The sequence below is a fragment of the Trachurus trachurus genome (assembly GCF_905171665.1).
Source record: "Trachurus trachurus genome assembly, chromosome: 13".
NCBI classification, from domain to species: domain Eukaryota; kingdom Metazoa; phylum Chordata; class Actinopteri; order Carangiformes; family Carangidae; genus Trachurus; species Trachurus trachurus.
Window position 1 is genome coordinate 8,639,384 of NC_139892.1, and position 25,248 is coordinate 8,664,631.

General features: G+C 41.6%; 1 protein-coding gene across 3 annotated transcripts; it reads left to right on the top strand.

Moving 5' to 3' along the window:
• Positions 1-272: 272 nt before the first annotated feature.
• Positions 273-23,280, top strand: tbcela (tubulin folding cofactor E-like a). Of its 3 annotated transcripts, none has more exons than XM_083985490.1 (11): positions 273-785; positions 5,932-6,073; positions 6,174-6,262; positions 8,926-9,099; positions 10,552-10,691; positions 11,697-11,878; positions 13,893-14,149; positions 16,205-16,331; positions 20,958-21,074; positions 21,185-21,296; positions 22,169-23,280. In XM_083985490.1, exons 4-11 carry the CDS (start codon positions 8,958-8,960, stop codon positions 22,373-22,375), a joined length of 1,284 nt encoding a protein of 427 aa, XP_083841616.1. In that variant the 5' UTR covers positions 273-785; positions 5,932-6,073; positions 6,174-6,262; positions 8,926-8,957; the 3' UTR covers positions 22,376-23,280. The 3 variants fall into 3 exon arrangements, with proteins under 3 accessions (XP_083841616.1, XP_083841615.1, XP_083841614.1); XM_083985489.1 differs by lacking the exon at positions 273-785 and adding an exon at positions 3,813-3,869; XM_083985488.1 differs by lacking the exons at positions 273-785; positions 5,932-6,073; positions 6,174-6,262 and having other exon boundaries at positions 8,692-9,099.
• The last annotated feature ends 1,968 nt before the right edge of the window (positions 23,281-25,248 follow it).

Sequence of the window (25,248 nt, forward strand, 5' to 3'; positions counted from 1 at the left end):
GGTCTTGGTTAAGTACCACCTTGAATGCTTAAGCTTATGTATTCAGTCATTCAATGGTATACTAAAATCCATGTGAAAAAAAAAAATGCTTCTCACTGTTCTCAGGTCAAATATTTATATGCGATTAAATGCGATTAATTGTGATTAATTAATTACAAAGCCTCTAATTAATTCGATAAATTTTTGCCCTACTTAAAATATTATCCTGTTACTGTAAGTTAAAGTAGCTGTTGTTTTTGGCTAATGGATGATTGGCTGACTGAGTGGGTAATTATTATTCCGTCACTTGTCAGCCAAACACCATGTGACTGAGTTGGAGTTTCCCCATTGGCCGTCATTAACCCTGTAACGTCTCCTTGTTCCTCCTCCTGCTCTGACTCTGACTCTGAGCACCGTGTCCTCTCTCCAGCAGCAGAACTCGGCTCTTCACACCTGTCAGGGAGTTACAGGAAACTCTGGAGACGTCCAGGTCCAGGTCTGATGGTTCAGGAGACATGAGTTCCTGCTCCTGTTCTCCTGTGACAGCTGAGGACTCAGATGTCAGAGGTCAGACTAGCAGAGACAAGAGACCAGCAGACCGTGACTCCGCCCCCTTTAGGAGACCAGCAGATCGTGACTCCGCCCCCTTTAGGAGACCAGCAGACCATGACTCCGCCCCCTTTAGGAGACCAGCAGACCATGACTCCGCCCCCTTTAGGAGACCAGCAGACCGTGACTCCGCCCCCTTTAGGAGACCACCACCAGCAGCAGGTCTTGAGTCTATTGACTCAATGGGATAATGAAAGGTAACTCCGGTGTTCACTCCTTTCTTGGTTGTTCTGCTGCTACCATAGTCTGTAAAAAGAATGGACGTAGCATCCATGACGTCCCCCATTGGTTTTGGGGAGTTGTTTTAGTGACTCAAATATGGCGGCCTGAACAGCGCCATGTTGGATTGGCCGGCCGAGAACCCGCCCACTGGCCTCGAAGCAGCCTGTCTCCAGACTGCTCCGGACCTGTCACTCAACGTTTGAGAGTTTTAACCTAATAACAGTAAAACGGTAGAGTTAAAAAAAAATTCACCCCCCTCAGAGTGTGTGCAGGGGTAGAAACTATCGATTGAGGCCAAAAAACGTTCTGACACCAGGCTTTTAACATGTTTATTGAGACGATTTTAACATGGGGGTCTATGGAGAATGCTGCTTTCTGACACCTGCCCCCAGAGGAAGCCGAGGGGATTGCAGTTTTTTGAACGCGGAAGTGAGCTTCACTTCTCAGACCGACAACTGCCCCCTCGGCTGCTACAGGCTGCTCGCTACTAACTACTGTCAGCCACGTGATGCTGGCTCCAGCATGTCGTGTTTTTCACGTCAAACTCAGTCATCTGATCTGTTATTGATTAGCCTCTCAGACTGGACATTTGCAGCAAGAACACCAATGAAGATGTTTGCTAATGGGTTAGACATAGCAGCTTGTTAAGATGGCTGAGGCAGGTTTGCTAAATTATTTGCACCATTTTTTTTGTCAAAGCTTTGAACACAAACTGAACTCACCTGGAGGAAGTTAAAGTTAAAAGTTGCAGTTCAACATCTGTCAAGAGAAAGGAGAAATAAACATCCCCGCTATAGGACACAATCAATAATCAATAATTACCGGATTCCGGATAATACACGCTCTATTTGACCTCCTCACAGAGCCTAATGTGACTGTGAACCAATGCTGCCCCCACCTGGACACTGACCCACACTGCAACAGCAACAGAGCTGTGGTTTAAAGTACAAGATAAACACTGTTAATGATGTGCAGCTGACAGACCTGCAGAAATTATGGGATGGGGGGGTGTGGGATGTAGTCAGCAGAATCTCACAGGACTGAATTTCCAACAACATGAAGAAGAGAGGCCGGCTGCTCTGTGTTACTGTGGTGTTCCTAATAATGTGGCCAGATCAGCAAAGATGACGTTTACAAAGACAAAACTGAATCTGAGTGAAAGATGAAACAGAAGTTGAAGAAGAAAAAAAAGAAGTGTTTTTTAGGTACTGAAGAGTAAAAATTTCCTCTTGTGGCCACTAGATGGCTCTGGAGCACAGAGTAACGTGGAGCTGAGTGATGATCATGAATATTTCATCATAAAGTCAGATTATATTCCAATCTTTGCAATATAGTTTTATATAATGATTATTTTTTATTTTATTTTATTTTATTTTATGTGCGGTTGATGAAGGTTTAGTTTCTGTGAGTGCTGCTGTTGGCCTTTTCTTATCGTCAACTTTATTATTCCAAATAGATAGACACCATCACTTCCTGATTTCTAATATGTGATAAACAAACAAATGATTTTTTTAAAATTATTATGATTCATTTATTTTATTTATTGTAAATTTCTGGAATGTATTAACGATTAAAGTCCATATGTCCAACAAATCCATTTTCAGATGATCACATGGCACATGTCAGATTATTATCAAATGGCTTCTGGAAATAGTACAAACTTAAAAAAAAAAAAAAAAAAAAAAAAAACTGAGTTTAGACAATAATTAAGCAAAATCTGATTGATTGTCAGACATTTTATTGCTGTGTATTACATCACCATTTTATGTTATCATGTTAATCATATAATATTTATGAACCCTTGATGACTGAACTCTTGTTTTGTATTTTTGTTGTTAATAAGGACCCCTTTGAAAATGAGATGCACATCTCAAGGCAAGGCAAGGCAATTTTATTTGTATAGTCCGTTTTTACAAACAGTTTGTCTCAAAGGGCTTTACATGGCATCATAACAACATCCTCTGTCCTTAAACCCTCACATCCACTGAGGAAAAACTCCATGGAAAACCCTTTTAGCAGGGAAAAATTCGGCGAAACCTCAGGGTGAGCAACAGAGGAGGGATCCCTCACCCAGGACGGACAGACGTGCAATAGATGTTGTAACAGACAAGAAAACAGTTTATAACAGAGAATGTGAGAAATATGGAAATGTTAACAACAGCTGAAGGAGGAAGCTTCTGATAGGCAAGCGAGGCAGGGAGAGCAGGCCAGCTTAATGGGAGGACTGGGTGGTAGACTGGTTCATAAGGGGCTATCCTATTTATTTTGTAAATTTTCAAAATTTACAGTATGGAAAATGAAGTTAAATGATTTTGTACTATTTTGGGTTATGCGCTGTACAATTCTTTATTTTGTTGTGATTAGAAATGTAAGTGTACTAATTAATTTCAAATGTCTGTGATCTGATCCTATTGTATTAATGCGTATATATATATTTTTTTTATTTTATTTTAATTTTTTAAGGTAAAAGGGGTAGGGCATATAAGCTTTGGCTTCAACCTACACCCTTTCGGTTATATAAGCTTGATATACCGAAATAAATAAACTCATTCATTCATTCAGGTTTATCACCACACAGGTGTCACTAAAGATGTTATGACATCACAGTGACACTGTTGTTATGGCAATGTCACCATTACTGTCTGTGGTTTATATCACACATTATCTCACGTGTCACAGAGAGAGAAGGTTTATATATCAAGTTCCTAACGAGGACTAAAGTGATCTGCAAGGTCGGATCAGACAAATCATCTTCTCCATCATCAGCACAATGACGTCATGGGCTTTTCCTCTCCAGGGGTTCCTCCTCCTCCATTGTCTTTTATTATTATCATCATTATTATTAGTGAACAGTTTTAATAAAACAGGCTCAGAAAAAAATAATTGGATGTAAGTTGAATAAAATATATTTGCGACTTGAAGTTTTTTTTTTTTTTTTTTATAATAAAAGGGGTAAACTCGATTTCAGCTCAAGCGACGTCACTTCCGGGATGTAGGGGTGAGCAAAATGACAGCTGGTTGTTTTCATCAACAAGGGAAATTCAAAGTAGACATTGAAGGTATGTAGCCTAAGAGAGAGACAGCGTACTGTTTAACGACCGGGTAGTGGGTCGGTGTGTTGCTGCTGTGCTGTCACCGGCCACCGGTGGTTTTATTTATTATTTGTTTTTTTTTATACCGCTGCCGTCTGAGATCATGTCCGGCTGCATCGAGCTGCTGCTGCTGCTGCCGCCGCTGCTGCTGGAGGGTCAGAGTCTCTGGACTGGACGCAGTTTACACTCACAGACTAGGCTACTACTGCACAGATTATAAAGAGTTATTTATCTGTGGCTGCAGCTGGGATGGGTTGTGTTGTGGTTGTTGTGTGCGCGGGTTTGGCTCCGCACGCTCTGAATAATAACATTTCCTATAATAATAATAATCATAATAATGATAATAATGAAAATAAAAAACAACCAGCGTCCATTGGCCGGTGTGTAAACTGAGCGCTTTTTGTGTCTCGCCGGCCTGTGTGTGATGTTGCAGCATCACTGTGAGGCTTTTCCAGCTCACTGACAGCTGCACGTTAATTCGGCTTGAACCTCAGAGAAGAACCAGAAGCTGTAAATGTTGAATATGAACTTTACTCACACACCAGCAGCTCTGTCTGTTGTTGTGTTGGTTTTGTTGTTGTCATCAATCAGCTCCATGTTACTGTACCTGCTGGAGCAACAAAAGTTACAGTATAATAGAAACAAAAAGAAAAAATAGGTTTTACTTTGTTAAAACCTCACAAGTCGAATCTATTATACTAACTTGATACTGAATCCCATTAAAACGTGATTTACAAATATATATTGATCTGTTCATTGATTGATGAGCACAAGATGAAATCTTCCAATGCAGACTCCTCATAGAGACACACTACTACTCCACTGGCTCCATACTGTGTCACTGTGCAGGCACCTGAGCCATATAAGTTGCTATATAATGATACAATACCACTTATAATATCTTTTAGGAATCGATAATAGTTTTGCTAAAGCAGCTGCACTTTAAAATCGTCTCCTCTCTTGTTTCCATAATTTCCATGTGGACGTCCTGCACAGTGGTTTTCCACTATGTCACATGTTTATTTAAAGCAGAAGTAAGTGATATATTTGTGTTAATATAAGTCTTAAATAGTTATATCTTCCGACAACAATCACTTACATAGAGTGTTTGGACCGAAACACGGGTCTGTCAGTCACTCTGCTCTGCTCTGAGCCGAGGAGAAAACATTTATCGTATCCTACAGTTTTTATCCAATGAGGAGAGAGAACGGCATGCAGGGCTGTGTGTGCAGCCAAGGGACGCCGTGAATGTGGTGACGTAGGGACGAGGACTGTTATGGTGCGTTCAAGGAAACTCGTAACTCGTGTTTTTCCGACCTGTGAAGTCGTACCAGTTCGATCTGGTACGAGTTCACGGGTCGGAAGTTACGAGTGGCAGTTATAGTGACTTTCACAGGTAAAACAGGTCGGAAAAACACGAGTGGGTTGCCTGAAACGCTACAAAGTCGTAAGTCGTGACTTGAAGCTGTAATTTACGGTTTCAAAAGCCTACCTGGAACGCAGCATTAGCCAAAACGACCGGATCGCTTACTTCTGCTTTAACCACGAGTGAAGAAATTGGCAGATTTCTTAGTGGAGTTCAGTTCATTGATCATATCTATATTAACATTGAGAGATCAAAGTCTCATATGGTTAAAAGCTTTATATGGAAACTTTTTTTTTTTTTTTTTTTTTACCTCGATTGTATGGAACAGGCCAGCTCCCAGTTTGCCCTCTGGGGTACTGCCATTCAATGTTGTTCAATGTTGTGTAGAGTTTGTGTGGATGTGCTCTATATGTTCTGTGTTTTTTGCCCTTCTGCAACATGAATTTCCCTTTGGGGACAATAAAGTTTAAAGTTGAGTTGTTTGATTTGTGTGTGTGTGTGTGTGTGTGTGTGTGTGTGTGTGTGTGTGTGTGTGTGTGTGTGTGTGTGTGTGTGTGTGTGTGTGTGTGTGTGTGAGCTCAGTTGTGTGTCCATGATCGCTCAGCTTTATTGACACTGAAAAACAAAGCAGAAACTGATCTTTGACCTTGTTTTGTTCTGCAGTGTCACATGCTCCTGCCTCTCCCGGCCTGCACCGACCAAATCCTGACAACTGACCCAACACACACCAGCATTTCCTCCTCTTCCTCTTCTTCTTCTTGCTTCTTCTGTGGAGACGTCTGTGAGGCCGAGCAGCCACTCTGGAGTAAGACAAGACGACACTCACTCTGACTATCACACAGACGTTATGACTTTTGAAATGAAATGATCAGTGGGTCACAGACCGCTCCTCGTGTCTTTGACAGGCCGCCGCCATCAGCAGAATCAGCAGCAGCACAGACAGAGAGGACAGTGAGCTGTGATCGTGGTCACATCCAGGGAGACGTCTCTTCAGGTAAAACACACACACACACACACACACACACACACACACACACACACACACACACACACACACACACACACACACACACACACACACACACACACACACACACACACACACACACACCTGACATGTGTCTAAAAATAACAACAGCTTCAAAGCAACTAACTGGATTCATTCGACGAATAACAAATCGTTTTTCATACTTGACCACAATTTACTGCAGCCCATTTCTGCCAAATAAAGATATTGTAACCAGATCCCTTTTTTTTTTTTTTCTGCACAAACCACTACATAATTAATGTTTCCCTGCAGCAGATTCCTCAGCGAGGCTCTGGTCTGCCCTCCGACTCACTCACTCACTCGTAGACACTCGTCATGTTAAACATAGAAACTTAGCCTAAGTGTTAAAGTCACAACATAAAGACCTTCTTCTTTTCAGATCATTCGTCGTGTTTCTCTTTAAAAAAATGATCTTTAAAGGTCGAGTCTGTAGGTTTGTTCGTCGCAGCTTGTAAACACAACTATCAAACTCACTCAGACTGTATTTCCTTTTCTTTTTTTTCTGTTTTTTTTTAGCTAAACAGCGCACACTCTATTTCCTTTTCTTTGCTGCTACAGTAAGTGTGTATCCATCCACCAGTTCCCCCAGTCTTTATCTTTGTGGTAGTTTCTATAGAAGCCCACTGCGCCACACGCTCAACACACCCAGAAACGTCCCGACTACACCAAAACATCAAAATAACGACACACGAATAGAAGTCCAATAGGTGACGAGGAAGCAGGATTTCTGTTGTATAAATCTGTATTTTGTTTTTTAAGGGAAAATCCTACAGACTCGACCTTTAACTGTGGACGGTGTCTCTTTGGTGCGTGATAAAGAGCTGAGGACACTTCCCTCTCCTCCTCCTCCTCCTCCTAAAAACACACTCAGACATTTATGAGCTTCGTGGCTCCTCCTCTGTCCTGAGTGGAAACACGTGTTCTTGTCTAGAAGACTGATTTGTCCAAGGTAGAAGAGAGAAAATGAAGTTGTTTATTAATGAAATGTGGTTTTATAATGAATTAACCACCGTGGATTAATTGGTTGAAGGTTCGTCGTCGTGCAGCAGAGACGGGCAAAAGGCGTCTGGTTTGGTTTCAGCCTGTTTATTGTGAGGATTTGATGCTTCTGTTTTCTTGACGTCACACCTGAGCCGCTCGTTTATTTCTAACATTTTAAGCGATCAATCAAAAAAAAAACGAATAGGCTAGATGGATTTATGAATGAAAATAATGAAGAATAAAGTGAGATGAATTTGATTTAACATCACACTCCTCACACGATCGACAGAAAAAAAACGAACAAAACGAAAAAACATCATTATTTTTTCTCATGTTCGTCTTTGTTGTCAAAACCTTTTTGCCTCCATTACCCATAATTCCATTCTGCTGCTGACACTCAGGAGAGTTGTGCTAAGCAGCAGCTAATCTAACTAAAACCTCTCTGTGCAAACTCCAGGAGCAGGTCTGGTGAGATCAGGTAGGTTTTTTAACTCCACAAAGTTAAAGTTTAATATTTATAGTTTTATTTTTCAGTAAAGCTGACAAAGCTGTTTATTGCATGTTTATTTGTTTTCAAAAAGCTTTACAAACTCAAAAAACAACAACTCGGAAACCTTTTTTAAAAATGTGTTTTAAGTTATCTTCATTATTTCATATAATAAATAATCACAAATGTTTTATTGCTTCTTGTTAAATGTGATCATTTTGGTTTTGATCTCATCTGTTTTGAAAGAAAACATAAGAACTGTGAGTAATAAACCTTCAGTCAATTTCAGTCTCTACCTCCCAATCAATAATGTAGGTCAGTTGGTTTAATGTTGTTGGGTTTTTCTTTGCAGACAGTGACTCTTTTATGTATTTGATTGGTGTAAAAACTGTCAAAATGAAGTTTATTTTTACAGTGTAATTTCACCTTAAGTCATTTAAACTCAATTCAAGAAAGAAAACGTAGGATATTGATTTGTTTATTGGCACAGAAGTAGCCTAAGTGTTTGTGATGAGGAAGTTTCTCAGTATTAAAGCAGAAGTAAGCGCTCCGGTCGTTTTCGCTAATGCTGCGTTCCAGGCAGGCTTTTGAAATCGTAAATTACAGCTTCAAGTCACAGCTTATGATTTTGTAGCGTTTCAGGCAACCCACTCGTGTTTTTCCGACCTGTTTTACCTGTGAAAGTCACTATAACTGCCACTCGTAACTTCCGACCCGTGAACTCGTACCAGATCGAACTGGTACCACTTCACAGGTCGGAAAAACACGAGTTACGGGCTGCCTTGAACGCACCATAACAGTCCTTGTCCCTACGTCGCCACATTCACGGCGTCCCTTGGCTGCACACACAGCCCTTCATGCCGTTCTCTCTCCTCATTGGATAAAAACTGTAGGATACGATAAATGTTTTCTCCTCGACTCAGAGCAGAGCAGAGTGACTGACAGACCCGTGTTTCGGTCCAAACACTCTATGTAAGTGATTGCTGTCGGAAGATATAACTATTTAAGACTTATATTAACACAAATATATCACTTACTTCTGCTTTAACTGTTTCACATTACTGGAGGAGATGATCAGTAGATTGATTGATGATTGATCTCTCCTCTCTCTCTGTCTCTCTCTCTCTCTCTCTCTTTCCAGCGGAGGTGGAGGCAGTTCATCAGGACGGAGCCATGGAGCCTCCAGAGTACAAGGACGGTCGCAGCTTTGTGGAGGTGATCAATGAGAAGTACAGTCCAGAGAACTTCCCGTACCGCCGGGGGCCCGGTGTGGGGGTGGTGGTGGTGCCGATCCCTCAGGGCTCCCCCATGAAAGGTGAGGCTGCGTTCGGACGCCGTCACTTCCTGTACATACTTTATGCTCGTCAACATAATCAGTGACCTGGAAGCTTCTCTGGTTTCTATAAGCTCTGTATTATGTATATTGTATACAACATCTATTGCACGTCTGCCCGTCCTGGGGTTCTCCAATTTTTCCCTGTTAAAAGGGTTTTCTATGGAGTTTTTCCTCAGTCGATGTGAGGGTCTAAGGCAGTGGTTCCCAACCTTTTTTGGCTTGTGATCCCATTTTGACGTCACAAATTTCTGGCAACCCCATAAATCAAGATGTGCCAGCTCAGATATTTATGCTGCATTTTATTTGAACTCGATTTATATTCGAGAAAGTGAAAGTATATAATACAGTTGTTTAAGATTGTGTGTGGTGTTTTTAATCATAATTTCAAAAAGAGTAATAATGAGTTTAAAAATTATGTTTATATTTAATTATATTAATATCTAGAGTAGACATTTCAGGCGACCCCATTTAAATTCCAAGCGACCCCTCGTGGGGTCCTGACTCCAAGGTTGAAAAACACTGGTCTAAGGGCAGGATGTTGCTATGATGCCATGTAAAGCCCTTTAAAACAAACTGTTTGTAAAAACGGGCTATAAAAAATAAAATTGCCTTGCCTTGCCTATTATCATATCTACAACCTCCTCACTGTGGTTATGTTGACCCAGTGGAGGCCCCCAGCACTTCACACCTGGGTAGTGATGGGGTGGGGGAACAAAAAAGTCCCAAACCAATTTGATAGAAATAGAAATAGCCTTTCTAATTCCATCATTGCAAGATGCGATTTCAAAAGTCGCAATACACTGAACATAGTGAGTTTCACATCAATTTCCTGTGCGATATTTCACAATAAAAGCCCAGTTAAGAAAATTAATGTAGACTGTCCACTGAAACAGTCTTAAATATTAAATAAATATTAAATACAATGAGACAAATAAAGCTGTGATTTATCAAAAGAGGAAATTTCACTAATCTAAATTATTACAGTCGTCTTTCAAAGCTACAAACAACAGGAAGTCAGAGTCAAAACACGATGAGAGCAGGTTCCCAGAACAAACAGAAACTCCTGGCACCACAGTGAAGTCCGGTTGGAGACGACAGGATGTGAACTTGTATTTATGGGTCCAATTTTCCCACCATAAAAAGACCATAATGCATTGCAGTGAGAAGACATGAGCCCAGGAAGTTTGGAGAGTGATGATAGATAGTCTGAAGCCGCAGCTCCTCTAGTCTAGTGTTTCTCAACCAGCGGTACTCGACCCCTAGTGGCACTTGGTGTAATTGCAACGGGAACTTAAAACGATAAAAGACCATTTTATTGAGTAACTCATCCAGACATTTATCATTTTACTAAAATAGTGACCAGAGCCTAGCCTGCATTACACGTCGTAATGACCGTCCTCCTCTGTCCCGACTCCCCGCTCCCCTCTGCAGACCGCCTGAACCTGCCCAGTGTGCTGGTGTTGAACTGCTGTGGCATCAGCAGAGCAGGAGACCAGGCCGAGATCGCCGCCTTCTGCGCCCACGTCATGGAGCTGGACCTGTCCCACAACAAGCTGCAGGACTGGCACGAGGTGAGCTCTCGTATTATTAATAATAATGAAAAAATTAAATTAAATTAAATCAAAATTCGTACCTACCAAAAAACAATAGATTCTTGAACAAAAACGATTATAAACGTCCACACGCTGCAGTTGGGAGTATGGATGGTATGAAATGAACTGATCATAGGTGACTTAATATCTGAGGTAAACATTGATTACGATTGGAAATGCCCTTTAAAGAGGAACTATGCTACGTTTTCACCAAAGGACAGATAAGACTACACAGATACACATGGTAACATGGTAGATGATAAATAACCTTATCCACCGCTCCATGGATTGATTTCTCACCGGCTTTGTTGGAAACAAATGCACATGGAGGAGAGGAGGGTTAGAGACACAGAGGAGGAGAGACCAGACTTGCAATTTCCACTTTAAAGCTTTGCATAATTTGGGGCGTGGTCTCTTTGAGTGACAGGTGGGTGAGCGACTGAGCGTATGTTTACCACGATGTGCACTGAAGTCCGAGCTCCACTAACTCTGAGCTTCAACACCTTTAGAAATCTGCCTGTTGTACTTTTTTTTAACTGGGTTACATGTTCCCTCATAATTTAATCTGTACCTGCTGCCAGATATGCTCACCAGTGCACTAAATATGTATCAGTCCGCAGCTTAAAATAGTTCCCGAACTAAAACACCACTTCCTCCCGTCTGAGTGGCGGCTGTTAAAAGCAGCAGTGCAATTACTGAGCTGTTTTTAAAGATTAATGTCTTCAGTGGTTGGAACAGGGAGTCACAGAGAGGTCACGGCTGTCAGAGAGAGAGAGAGAGTTGGTTTCACACTTTTCTGTCAGTGCAACTGAGAAAATAATCCAAACAGATACAAACAGAAACAGTGCAGGTTGTTCTATCGTTTTATTGTTAACAGTGAGATTCATATTCACTTGTCGTCCGCCCTCAGACTCTGTACGGACCTCATAAAGGATAAAAAGTAAAAAATAAAAAAAAACACACGTTCTCGTCTTGTTTTTCCAGATCAGTAAAATCGTGTCCAACATCCCGAACCTGGAGTTCCTGAACCTGAGCTCCAACCCTCTGGCAGGAACGACCCTGGAGCCGCGATGTGCCGAAGCCTTTTCCCGGGTCCGACGCCTCGTCCTCAACAACACTCAGGTGTCCTGGGACACTGTGCTGGTGCTCACCAGGGAGATACCTGAGTAAGACTGTAGAGACTGTGTAGACGAAGTTGACTCTAATCCCAGAAAGAAAAATCTCTGAAATATAAACGTAAATTCTCATATAAAAGCAGAGATAGACTCAGATAGAAATACACCCGGCTTTTATTTGCTCAAACCAGTACATTGATCTCAATTAGAAGCCGGGTCTACTTCTATTTTCTGTACAAGTTTTTGTGAACGCACAAAACCTCTCACAGCCCACTAGACGTCCTGTTTGAGCAGTTTCTAAGATGCTTAATCCGTGCATGTAATAGTTAGACAGCACTGCTTAAATTGCTCTTTTTTCCCATTGGCGCCACTGTTATAGGCTTCTGTTAAAACTTTGGTCGATATGAAGTATCATTACATCGCTTAGATTCGCCACAATTCAGTCATTCAGTTGGGTGTGAAGAAAAAAACTGGTCCTTTAGGGTCTCTCAATTCAAATACTTCCATGAGCACACTGTCATGTAATTATACTGTCTACACTATGTACTTAGATTCTGTAGTGCGCAGATTTTAAAAGTTAGTGTCGTATCAAATTGAATACTGTCATTGTGCGCTTACCGAAACTAACGATCACAATGGTTCCCAACATCTTCTTCATTTTTGGACTACTATTGTCTCCCATCAACACATCTACCGGCTTGTTTTGTTTGTAATTTCAATTTGTGATAATTAACACCGTATTTGTACTTTTTTTTTTTTTTTTACTTGTGTGGGCAACTTGTTAAAGGGATAGTTCAACATTTTGGCAAATTGGCCCATTGCCATAATCCCTATAGTCGTAGCAGTAGGTTCGTTACCTTTAATTGTCGGTGCAAGCTGTTTTTAGAACGGCGGAGCAGAGCTGTGTGCTGCTCAGAGCTACGCTATGGAGGCTCATGGGATTTCTTGGTTTCCCTCATCAAACTCATCAAATACAGTTTGAGTTGTTTTAGAGGTAAATGCAGAGACTGCTTGATGAAATACTGCCCTTAATGGGAACGCAAATCAGCGGTTTTGCATGAATTTACCTCTAGAACAGGTGAGAGAACGCCGGATTTGGACGAGCTATGAGATAATAATGTTACATTACCAGACAGAGTTGTTTTAGAGGTAAACTCATGCAAAACCGTTGATGCGCGTTCCCGTTGGGGGCAGTTTTTCAGCAAGCAGTCTCTGCATTTACCTCTAAAACAACTAATGTAATGTTCTTACTTAAGTTTAAAACAATGAATTTGATCATATTTATATTCCCGTCTTTGCTGAGCAAAAGATTTGTGCGAAATGAATTAAAAGCCCGTCCCATATAGACATTTGTCTCAAATATAAGATGGTTCAGTTCGAAGCAAATAAAAGCCCAGGCTTCTATTAAAATATTTACAATACGTGGGTTTATCACCATAAAACATAGTGATTAAAGCAGAAGTAAGCAATATTTTTGTGTTAATATAAGTCTTAAATAGTTATATCTTCCGACAGCAATCACTTACATGGAGTGTTTGGTCTGAAACACGGGTCTGTCAGTCACTCTGCTCTGCTCTGAGCCGAGGAGAAAACTTTTCTCGTATCCTACAAGTTTTATCCAATGAGGAGAGAGAACGGCATGAAGGGCTGTGTGTGCAGCCAAGGGATGCGCCTGAATGTGGTGACGTAGGGACGAGGACCAATAGATCCATGACGAGGGCGGGGGCTGCTAACTCCATCGGCTGACAAGAAGTTATGGTGCGTTCAAGGCAACCCATAACTCGTGTTTTTCCGACCTGTGAAGTCGTACCAGTTCGATCTGGTACGAGTTCACGGGTCGGAAGTTACGAGTGGCCGTTATAGTGACTTTCACAGGTAAAACAGGTGCAACAGGTCGGAAAAACACGAGTTACGGGTTGCCTGAAGCGCTACAAAGTCGTAAGTTGTGACTTGAAGCTGTAACTTACGGTTTCAAAAGCCTGCCTGGAACGCAGCATTAGCCCAAACGACCGGATCGCTAACTTCTGCTTTAAAGGGTTAATAATGACATGTTGTTGTCCTGCAGGCTGGAGGAGTTGTTCCTGTGCCTTAACGAGTACAGTACTGTGAGTGCCTCCAGCGTGGCCTTCCCCACCCTGCGCCTGCTTCACATCACCGACAACGGCCTGCAGGACTGGGCCGAGGTCCGCAAGGTCGGCTCCATGTTCCCCGGCCTGCACACGCTGGTCATGGCCAACAACAGCCTGGCTTCCATTCAGGACAGCAAAGACATCCTGCAGCGGCTCTTCCCCAACCTCCGCAGCATCAACCTGCACAACTCAGGTCAGAGTTTTAAAGGGATAGTTCACCCAAAATTCAAATTTCACTCATTATCTACTCGCCCTCATGTCGACTAAGGGCTGGGAGAAGTTTCAGAGTCCTCCGTTCCTTCTCTGAGTTACAGCGGGGCTCGGCGCAGCAGTATTTGTCCATATAATGGTTGTCAATGGATACCAACTTTCTTCGTCCAAAAAGACACACCAAAAAACATCCAAATACCTCCATAGTGCTCGTCTGTAATGTCCCTCTTGTATTGAAGCCCCAACATGAGAAATTGTTCCGAAAAAAATTAAATAAGTCTATATTTCAAGCTTGTTTGTAGCGGTGTCTCGGTTCACTGCTCTTCCTGTGTCAGTGCAAATCTCGCGTGATTTGCACTGACACAGGAACAATTTCTCATGTCGGGGCTTCAATACAAGAGGGACATTACAGACGAGCAGTATGGAGGTATTTGGCCCCATTCACATGGAGCGCTTGAAAACGCGTGCAAAACGCCAACTGGGGCGTTTTGCACGCGTTTTTTCAAAGCGCTTCTGAGCTCGCGTCTATGGTCGCGTCTGCCGTTACTAAGCAACCAAAAGAACCTGTCACATTTTTACGTGTGCTTCTGTCATTTAACCAGGAATTGAGTAAACACAGAGCTGATCAGATTTCAAGCACCGTGAATCCCTCTCAGCAGCTTCACTGCTCGATCTACCTGTCAGTTTGAACGGAGGACTCACCGCCGTGTGGAGAGGAGGGAGGCAGGCGAGACGTGAACTCCCTACCTTGTGTCTAATAAAAGTTAAAAATGCGGTTAAATGTACTGGTATCACACTGCTGCTACGGCAGCTATGGAGTGGGAGGGGGAGAGGGAGCTGCTGAAAGCAGCAAGCACTGAGAGCCGGGCTGCTTGTTGCTGCTGGTGAAGCAGGTCCGTGCAGCTGATTCTGATCACATGACACGCGGTGCGCGTGCGGCATTCGAAAAAGTTGAGAAATTTTTATCTCGGTGCGCCTCGGACGCGCACGAAAAAAAAGGCGCGTCGCACCGCATGCGCGGCGCGTCGGCGTCACTTCGGATTTTGCGCGTGCAAAAAACAATGGAAACGCTCGCACAAAAGACGCTCCATGTGAATGGGCCCTTTGGATGTTTTTTGGTGTGTCTTTTTGGACGAAGAAAGTTGGTATCCATTGACAACCATTATATGGACAAATACTGCTGTGCGGACCTCCCCGTAACTCAGAGAAGCCACGGAGGACTCTGAAACTTCTCCCAGCCCTTAGTCGACATGAGGGTGAGTAGATAATGAGTGAAATTTGAATTTTGGGTGAACTATCCCTTTAACATCGGGAAGAAACTCTGGATTGTTTCTGGTTCCTTCAGCGCACAGGAAACCGTCCTGAGTTACAGTCTGAGCTTGAATATGTGACAGCGGATAAAATTAGCACCAGGAAAACATGCCGCTGCGTCTTCAAAGCTTTCTGTTGTGTGTAGATTATTACAACTGATCCCAGCTCAGCTTTTATCTCAGGAATTGTTTCTATTTCGGACTCTTTATCAGCGGTAAATCTATTTCCAGAGTCCTGTTGGGAGTGGAGCGAACAGGCACGATGTGCTCACGCTGACTTCAATGCCTCGGAAAAACGTCATCACTCCTTCTGTCTCTGATTATTTTTCATTAAAACAAGTCCCATTCCACCGGTTCATGGGCTTTTAGACGAGGCGGGAAATAATGAGGCAGCAGAGGTTGAATACTTGCTTTATGTTTTAAACATTTACACAGAGTTTAATCTCTTAGACTGACTCTTCACTTCTCTGTGTGTGAATCACTGAAGGAAAGGAAGGAAATTGAATTAGAAAGTTGTTTTTAGGTGAAGTGGTGCGTCTGTTTATCGATCACCTCCTCTCAGTTTGAGTCACAGTACGACACCAACAGCAACAACAACAACAACGCTCCACACGCTTCAGGCGTCGCTGCAACATTTTAAAATCATGTTTAAAATAAACAGACGGTTTTTGAACTTCGATGGGAATTAAAATAACTTTTTTTGTGTGTGTGTGTGTGTCATCTGTCAGGTCTAAACCGGTGGGAAGACATCGAGAAGCTGAACTTCTTCCCCAAGTTGGAGGAGGTGCGGCTGCAGGGCATCCCCCTGCTGCAGACCTACACCAACGTGGAGCGACGCAGCCTCATGATCGCACAGTGAGTCCCGTCAGTGAGGACGAATGAACATGTTTACCGTAGTTTGTTCCCACGTGCCTCATTTTCCACCGAGAAGAACCTGGTCCTAGTTCAGTGCTAGAGCCAGTTCCAGCCTGGTGCCTCCAAAGAACCAGTTTGCTTCTCCACAAGCAAGGAGCCGAGTCAGAGCCGCGTCGTTACGTCAGCGTAAAAACATCATCGCGTGACCTTGTGGCACTCGCTTTGTCCGGGAGGCTCACCTCCAACTTTTTTTTTCATAACTCAATAAATAAAAGATAAAGTAATTCACTCTACAGCCACCATAAAAAGGAACAACAACAATCCCAAAAACAAAAACATACAAAACAATAAACTAGCCTATATTGAATCTTCATCCCAAGTTTTTGTTATGGCGATGATTTCCCATGTTTTTCTCTCTGCACTATTTTTCTTGTTTTTTGGCAATATCTTTGTTAGTAAATAATGATGTTTAATAAATAATATAAAATATCTCAAATTAAGCTCTCCTTGATTTTTAAAAATAAAAGCTTTCCCAAGCAGAACAATAGTATTTAACAGCATGTTTTGTTCTTCATGAAAACCCCAAATAATATTAATGGGAGATAATAACAAAACAAGTCCTTGGTCACATAACCAAATTGCCACGTTGTGCCAAAAAAGAGCAACTTCTGGACAATACCAAAACAAATGCATAATGTCTTCTTCCTCATCCCCACAAAATCTACATTTATCATTGTCTGTTATTCTCCATATTTTAAGCATCTTCCTTGTTGGTAATATCTTATAGAATATTTTTTAACTGAAACATCCATAAATATGTAGAACAAAGATTTGTACTTTTTTTTTTTTTAATTCAACCAAGGGAGTGGGGTATCAAAAATACTTTCCCAATATGCTTGAAAATAATATGCACCTCCAACTGGTTTTGTACCTCAGTGCCAGGAAGCGCTGGGTCTCTTCCTCAGTCCGCTGCTGCTTGTTTTTATAGTAAGGGCAACATATGAAAATCTGGGAACTAAATCCTTACCAAGAAATTTCTTCACAATTGTCTTAAGGAACGTGTGTAGTATCATGTCTTAAAATGTTGAAATTGAACTCCCGTGGGAAACCCCCTAAAAAACTACTCAAAGTTGGGGTACCCGTAACTGGATTTTTGAACATTCCGAAATGTTAAATTTGGCCTTAAGAAACTTGTGAGGGGGTCAAACTAGGGGTTTTTCATGATTCTGAGTTGATCGCCCAAAACACTCCTTGGTGGAGAAAAAAACAGCCACACCCACTTTTCTTGTTCATCGGAAACCCTACTACCACCAATAGAATGTTGGTGCAGAGAAGCCATTCCATTCATTATCATTGCAGAGGTTGTGTTACATAATACTACTAAATACTCAATATAATATAACTTTTATTCTACCCTTTTTTCTATAGGACATTATACAGACCCTCCAGGATTTTATGATGTCACGATTGCAACTATTGCAAATTCAATCATGAATTCTTTGGCCTTGCCACTGCAACTTTTCAGCAAATTTGTTATCATAGACCGCTGTGGCTAGCTGTGATCAGCTGTGGCCACAGTGTTTCCATTTTCCACACACACACACACACACCTGCCTATCTCTATAATGCATTATTATCATACTTATAATGAGTTATAATGCAGTTATAACACTGTATAACTATAGTTATAAACACTCATAAATGATCATAATGCTTTATAACAACAATAATCATAACACACTATAAAGCATTTTATCATGACTTATAAGGTCAGGTATTATGTTATAATTGTTAGTAACTCATCGACAATGACCACATCGATAATACATTATAAATATAGTTATAATGTGTTACAATTGGCTTATAAACATGTATAACTATCATAATAAACACTCATAAATGATCATAAGGCTTTATAACAATAAGCATAACACATCATAGAGCATTATAACTCTATTATAATACTTGACCTTAAGCCATTATAAAATGCTCTATAATGTGTTATGCTAAATGTTATAAAGCCTTATGATCATTTATGAGTATTTATAATGATGGTTATACACTTTTATAAGACAATTATAACACATCATAACTATATTTATAATGTATTATCGATATGGGCATTGTCAGCGAGTTACTAACAAGCTTAACGTATTATACCTAAGTCACAATAAAATGCTTTATAGTGTGTTATGATTATTGTTATAAAGTATTATGATCATTTATGAATGTTTATAATTATAGTTATACAATGCTATAACCACATTGAACTCATTATAAGTATGGTTATAATGCATTATAGAGATAGGCATCAAAGTCTTACCAAAATGGTTGTTAGTTGGCTAACAATTAATATGGTTAGTTAGCCAACTCCTATGTGCGACTGAATCTGATGACCATCTGACCATTTTATTTTCCTAAATGCTAGCTGACTGCTCCATTAGCTATCAAACTAGGAAAACATGGTATAGGCCTATTGTCATCACGAGGATTTTTGCAGTTAGGTTTAGGCGGTGATCTACTATACTTAATAGAATACATTAGAGATACAGTAAGCTATTCCTGTGCATGACAGAGGTTTTCTTTAATGTCACAAAAAAACTTCTACTATTACTACTGAATACTTAATATAACTATATTCTACCTTTTTACATTGTTGGACATTAATCTAGCACACACGTCAATGTCATGTCAAAAACCTGGGGCCAGATCCGTCCTGCGATACACTTTTATATGGCCTTCAAGAAAAATATTATGTTATGTAATAATGGCCCACCAATATAGCATTCACATTACTCACATTACAAATCCCATAATACACTACAACAGCTACCACGGTCATGACCAAGCAATAGGCCCAAGCTGGAATGAACAAGTTTGTGACACACTGCAACATCTTTTTCCATTCTTCAAAAACGACCTCTTAGAGCCTGGATGCTCGGTGGAGATTGATGCTCAGTGTGTGTGCAGATTAACATTATCATGTTTGCAATCAATGTAGCACCACTGTGTATTTTTTGTGCTTTTCCTATCTTCATTTCGAACAAACTTGTTTCAGTTGTTGCTGGTATGTGAAATCTGGTGCATGTCCACTCTGTCTTTTCTCTCTCGCCGCTTGCTACCGATCTGCATAATAAATTACATTTATAATAACTTTTTTAATAAATTTAGCAACACCACAAAATCCTGGAGGGTCTGTATAATGTCCTATAGAAAAAAGGGTAGAATAAAAGTTATATTATATTGAGTATTTAGTAGTATTATGTGACACAACCTCTGCAATGATAATGAATGGAATGGCTTCTCTGCACCAACATTCTATTGGTGGTAGTGGGGGTTCCAATGATCAAGAAAAGTGGGTGTGGCTGTTTTTTTCTCCACCAAGGAGTGTTTTGGGTGTAAAACTAATGTTTGCGATCAACTCAGAATCATGAAAAACCCCTAGTTTGACCCCTCACAAGTTTCTTAAGGCCAAATTTAACATTTCGGAATGTTCAAAAATCCAGTTACGGGTACCCCAACTTTGAGTCGTTTTTTAGGGGGTTTCCCACGGGAGTTCAATTTCAACATTTTAAGACATGATACTACGCACGTTCCTAAAGACAATTGTGAAGAAATTTCTTGGTAAGGATTTAGTTCCCAGATTGGTCAAATATCTGCTAAAATGCCCTTACTATTAGAACATTTCTCTCTTTTTAGTCGATGCAACTGACTCGCTCGTTGTTTCCGCTGTTCCTGTTCGGTCAGGTAACCCTGTAACGCCACATTATGTAATAACGCCGCTGTTCTGGCACCTGAGAGCGTAGCGAGGCACACATCATCAGACAGCTAAACATTTTAACTTGACTGAAGTAGCTAGGTAGCTTCAATGATGAGTAGGCAAGACGTGAGCTGTCGAGATGAACTCCATTTATTATAGGTACAGCGTTTTTAATCTGTAAATAAACCAACACAAAATAGCAATGAAATAATGTAAATACATTTTATGAAATACAATGCAATATGAGCAGAAATATTTTTTATAAACACAGATTAATTATCCTACTCACACACAAAGCTGCTCCAAGCTCTGCACAGTCAGATGAGAAAAAAAAGAGAAAATCTTAACCCATGCGGCCCTCTAGTTTTTTTTTTTTTACCTACTACTAATCATGTGACCTGAACAACCAATGAAAATGCAAACATCTAAAATACTGTAAAAAATGCTGCATTCCTCTTTACATAATAAAACACATGGAACATCACAGTCACATTATGTAATATTGTAATAGATTTTCACCTCATTATGTAATAATGAGACATCTTGTAATAATCTGCCACATTTTGTAATAAAATTCAAGTTGTTACATAATGCACCAAATTATTACAAAATGTAGGTGTTGCATTTTTTGTGTGTGAAGAAAATGTAATAATTTGGTGCTTGCCTTTATGTAACAACTTATTACAAAATGTGGCGTTACCAACCCCGCCCCCAGCCCCTCACGTCATTGGTTCTTAGCTCTGGAGTTGGTGCGTGCTTGTTTCGGTGCTTATTGGTGGATAAGCAAAGAACCGGTGCTAAATCTGACACTGGCTCTCAACCAGTTTGGTGTGACCGTGTCTCTAACCTCTGTCTCTTCTCCTCAGGCTTCCTGCGATATCGCTGCTGAACGGCAGCGTCGTGTGCGACAGCGAGAGAGAGGACGCCGAGAGGTTCTTCATCCGTTACCACCTGGACTATCCGGAGGAGGAGCTGCCTTACAGGTACGGACGCAGCCGCTCCGTCTCTCCTCCGACGTCATGCTTGTTCGCTTGTTTTGCTTAAACTGAGAAAGCGCGACGACGAGCTCTCTCTCTCCCTCTCCCTTCTTCAGATATCACTCCCTGGTGACCAAGTACGGGAAGCTGGAGCCGCTCGCCGAGATCGACCTCCGACCTCGCTGCCGCGCCCAGGTGGAGGTTCACTGTGAAGAGAAAGTGGAGCAGGTGAGTCGTAAGCTGTGTCTCAGTTCATTGGCTTCATCCTTCAGAGGACGCATTCAAAGGTCGATTACATCACAGCGCCATGACAACAAGGCCTGTCCCAGTTTGATGGCTCGTCCAAATCCGGCCTTCTCCCACCTGTTCTAGAGGTAAATTCATACAAAACTGCTGATGCGCGTTCCCATCGAGGGCAGTTTTTCATCAAGCAGTCTCTGTATTTACCTCTTAAACAACTCTGTCTGGTAACGTTGTGTTATTATCTCATAGCGTGGTGAATGTGCAGGTCACAACTTGTCCACCAGAGTGTTGTGGAGTTGTTGGATTGTGTATTTGATGAGTTTGATGAGCAAAACCAAGAAAGCTTCCTGTTTTCTTTTATTTTTCAGCCGGGTTTAATCAGAGAATGATCACTATTAGACAGACGTCGGGTCAGGTCTTCAACACTCACGGGTCACTCACACAACGCTCACCGCCGCCGGTCGCTCCTCGTTGCTCCTCGTCGCCAGCGTACATTGAAAATGAATGGCAGCTGGTCGCCGTGGTTGCTCAAGCCGCTTTTGGTGTGAACGCCCAGTTAAAGGGAAACTATGCAAATCCGGTCGCTTTTCCGCTGTTTTGCCCTCGGCCATGTGCATTTGTTTACAACCATCATAATTACTCCAGACCTTTTTAATTAAGGTAAAAATGTGGAATAGCCACGAGAGAAATCCTGCTTAGTTCCTCTTTAATAAGAGTTAGAACTTAGCATCCCGGTCGGTGACCCTGCACAGATAAGCGATAGACAATGTGTAGATAACATATCGAGCTACTGTATCAACCATTCGCACAGAGATCAGAGCGAGATGATCCTCAGACGGTTTCTCTCTTTGTCCCAGGTGAACATCCGTCTGGACCAGACGGTGGCGGAGCTGAAGAAGCAGCTGACGACCGTGGTGCAGCTCTCCACCAACAGCATGAGGCTCTACTACATCGACAAGTGCAGCGCCTTCGGCCCGGAGGAGATGAAGTACAACACCCGGGCCCTGCACTCCTACAGCATCCAGGACGGAGACGAACTACTGGTGGTGCCTAAGACCAAATGAACAGCGGGTATCGAACTGGCTGATTTAGAGTGACTCCTTGATTGATTGATTGGTTGATTGATTCATTGGATTATTTATTTATTGGTTAACTGACATTGCAAAAAAAATTATTGGAAAACGCATCAGCGGCCCAGTTATTGAAGTGGAGAGAGGGAGAGAGTGAAACAATAAGAGAAAAGTTAAAAAGGGGGGGGGAAAAGTCGGTCCGGAGAGTGTTGTCTTTATTTATTTCAGCTTTATCTGAAGGGAACCCACTGGAGCTAATGCACAAACCTGTCACAGTGGAGAAACAGTAATGGGCCGCAAGAGGGAGAGAGAGAGAGAAGGAGAGAGCAACCAAAAGCTTCGCTGCAGACCCGTCTCTTCTTAGTACACGGCTTGTACCATAGCACCTGCATAGGCAAGTACAGCACCACCCGACGCCGGCGGCCCGTCGGCTCGCTGCGAGAGCCGCGCTGGTCGGTGGTGAAGCAGAGGCGACTGGGAGAGCAGCGTCTGATCGAGGAAACATCCTGACATGTGGACGCTGGGAAGGAGGGGAGGAGGGAGGAGGGAGGGGAAGCAGTGTTCAGTGTCTACTTTATTGTGAGTTGGTGTTTTCCTTTTGTGTTTCTGTGGATGATTGGCGACAACAGAAGACGATAACGTCACATTTTCAAGCGTTGGGCACAATATTGAGTAGACGAAGAGGAGGCAGGGAGTCTGTCTCGACATTTATCAGTTTTTAAAATCTTCATAGCAGTGGTTCTCAAACTCACCCCCCCCTTCAGAAACTTAAAGGGATAGTTCAACATTTGGCATTGCCATAATCCCTATAGTCATAGCAGTAGGTTTGTTACCTTTACTTGTCGGTGCAAGCTATTTTTAGAACGGCGGAGCAGAGCCGTGAGCTGCTCAGAGCTACGCTACGGAGGCTCATGGGATTTCTTGGTTTCCTTCATCAAACTCATCAAATACACAATCCAACAACTCCAAAACGCTCTGGTGGACAAGTTGTGACCTGCACATTCACCACGCTATGAGATAATAACAGAACGTTACCAGACAGAGGTGTTTTAGAGGGAAATGAAGAGAAAAAACAACTCTGTCTGGTAACGTTCTGTTATTATCTCATAGCGTGGTGAATGTGCAGGTCACAACTTGTCCACCAGAGCGTTTTGGAGTTGTTGGATTGTGTATTTGATGAGTTTGATGAGGGAAAGGGAAGAAATCCCATGAGCCTCCGTAGCGTAGCTCTGAGCAGCTTGCCGCTCCGCTCCGCCGTTCTAAAAATAGCTTGCACCGACAATTAAAGGTAACAAACCTACTGCTATGACTATAGTGATTATGGCAATGGGCCAATGGGCCAATTTGCCAAAATGTTGAACTATCCCTTTAAAATAACAACAGATGACAGTGAGATCCCGGTTAAGAAGAAACGCCTCATCGTGCTGCCTTTGTTTGTTCACACTGAGCCAAACAAAGTCGACATGATGCCAGCACACTGTGGGACTGTTTTTTTATTTTATTTTACGCAGCACAGTTCAGGATTTATTCTGCATGTGTGTGGTTCAGACAGAAGCACAGTTTTCTGATGAAGCAGGAAACTCGTTCGCTCGCTTGTTTATTTTCCCCCTGCACAAATTACATTAACTTACTCCACACACACACGCCCTGTGTCGCCCCCACAGTTTGAGAACCACTGTCTTTATAGTTGGTTTCCTCCAGACATGTGTGCAGACATGATATATAGTATACTATATATATATATATATATATATATATACTTTTGCTTTAAACACCAACATGTCTGATATTGACTGTCTTAAAAATCAAACATTAATGAATATGCAAAACACTGTTCACTCTGAACTGGATGGAAAAAAACGTCTCCTACATGTGTTCACGAACGCTGCACCGTGATTGGTTCCTGACCTGAGCCGGTTGTGATGTCACAAAATCATGTGCTCAGCAACGTGAACACGGGAGCTCAGAGAAAATGTTGTTGCACCGTCAGAGGATGGGAAAAATAAAATAAAATACTCACTCTGCACAGAGAAGGTCAAACATCTTTTAGTCAAGAAACAAAAAGTTAAAAAAAAACACAAAACTGAGTGGAGGAAGAATTAAAACTGAGGATATGTCAGATTAATGTTTAGATATAGGTCCTTTAATCACTAAGCAAGATCCAGTGTTACTCATACAGTAAACTACGGTGGCCCCTGAGGTGCAACTCACAACGGCAAATCAGAAAACACTACAGCAAAAGAGAAAACACAACAACAAAAGAGAAAACACAACACAAAAAGAGAAAACACAATGGCAAAAAGAGAAAACACAACGGCAAAAGAGAAAACACAACGACCAAAAGAGAAAACACAATGGCAAAAGAGAAAACACAACAACAAAAGAGAAAACACAACACAAAAAGAGAAAACACAATGGCAAAAAGAGAAAACACAACGGCAAAAGAGAAAACACAACGACCAAAAGAGAAAACACAATGGCAAAAGAGAAAACACAACAACAAAAGAGAAAACACAACACAAAAAGAGAAAACACAACAGCAAAAGAGAAAACACAACACAAAAAGAGAAAACACAATGGCAAAAGAGAAAACACAACACAAAAAGAGAAAACACAACGGCAAAAGAGAAAACACAACGACCAAAAGAGAAAACACAACAGCAAAAGAGAAAACACAACACAAAAAGAGAAAACACAACAGCAAAAGAGAAAACACAACACAAAAAGAGAAAAAACAACGGCAAAAGAGAAAACACAACGACCAAAAGAGAAAACACAACGACCAAAAGAGAAAACACAACAGCAAAAGAGAAAACACAACACAAAAAGAGAAAACACAACACAAAAAGAGAAAACACAACAGCAAA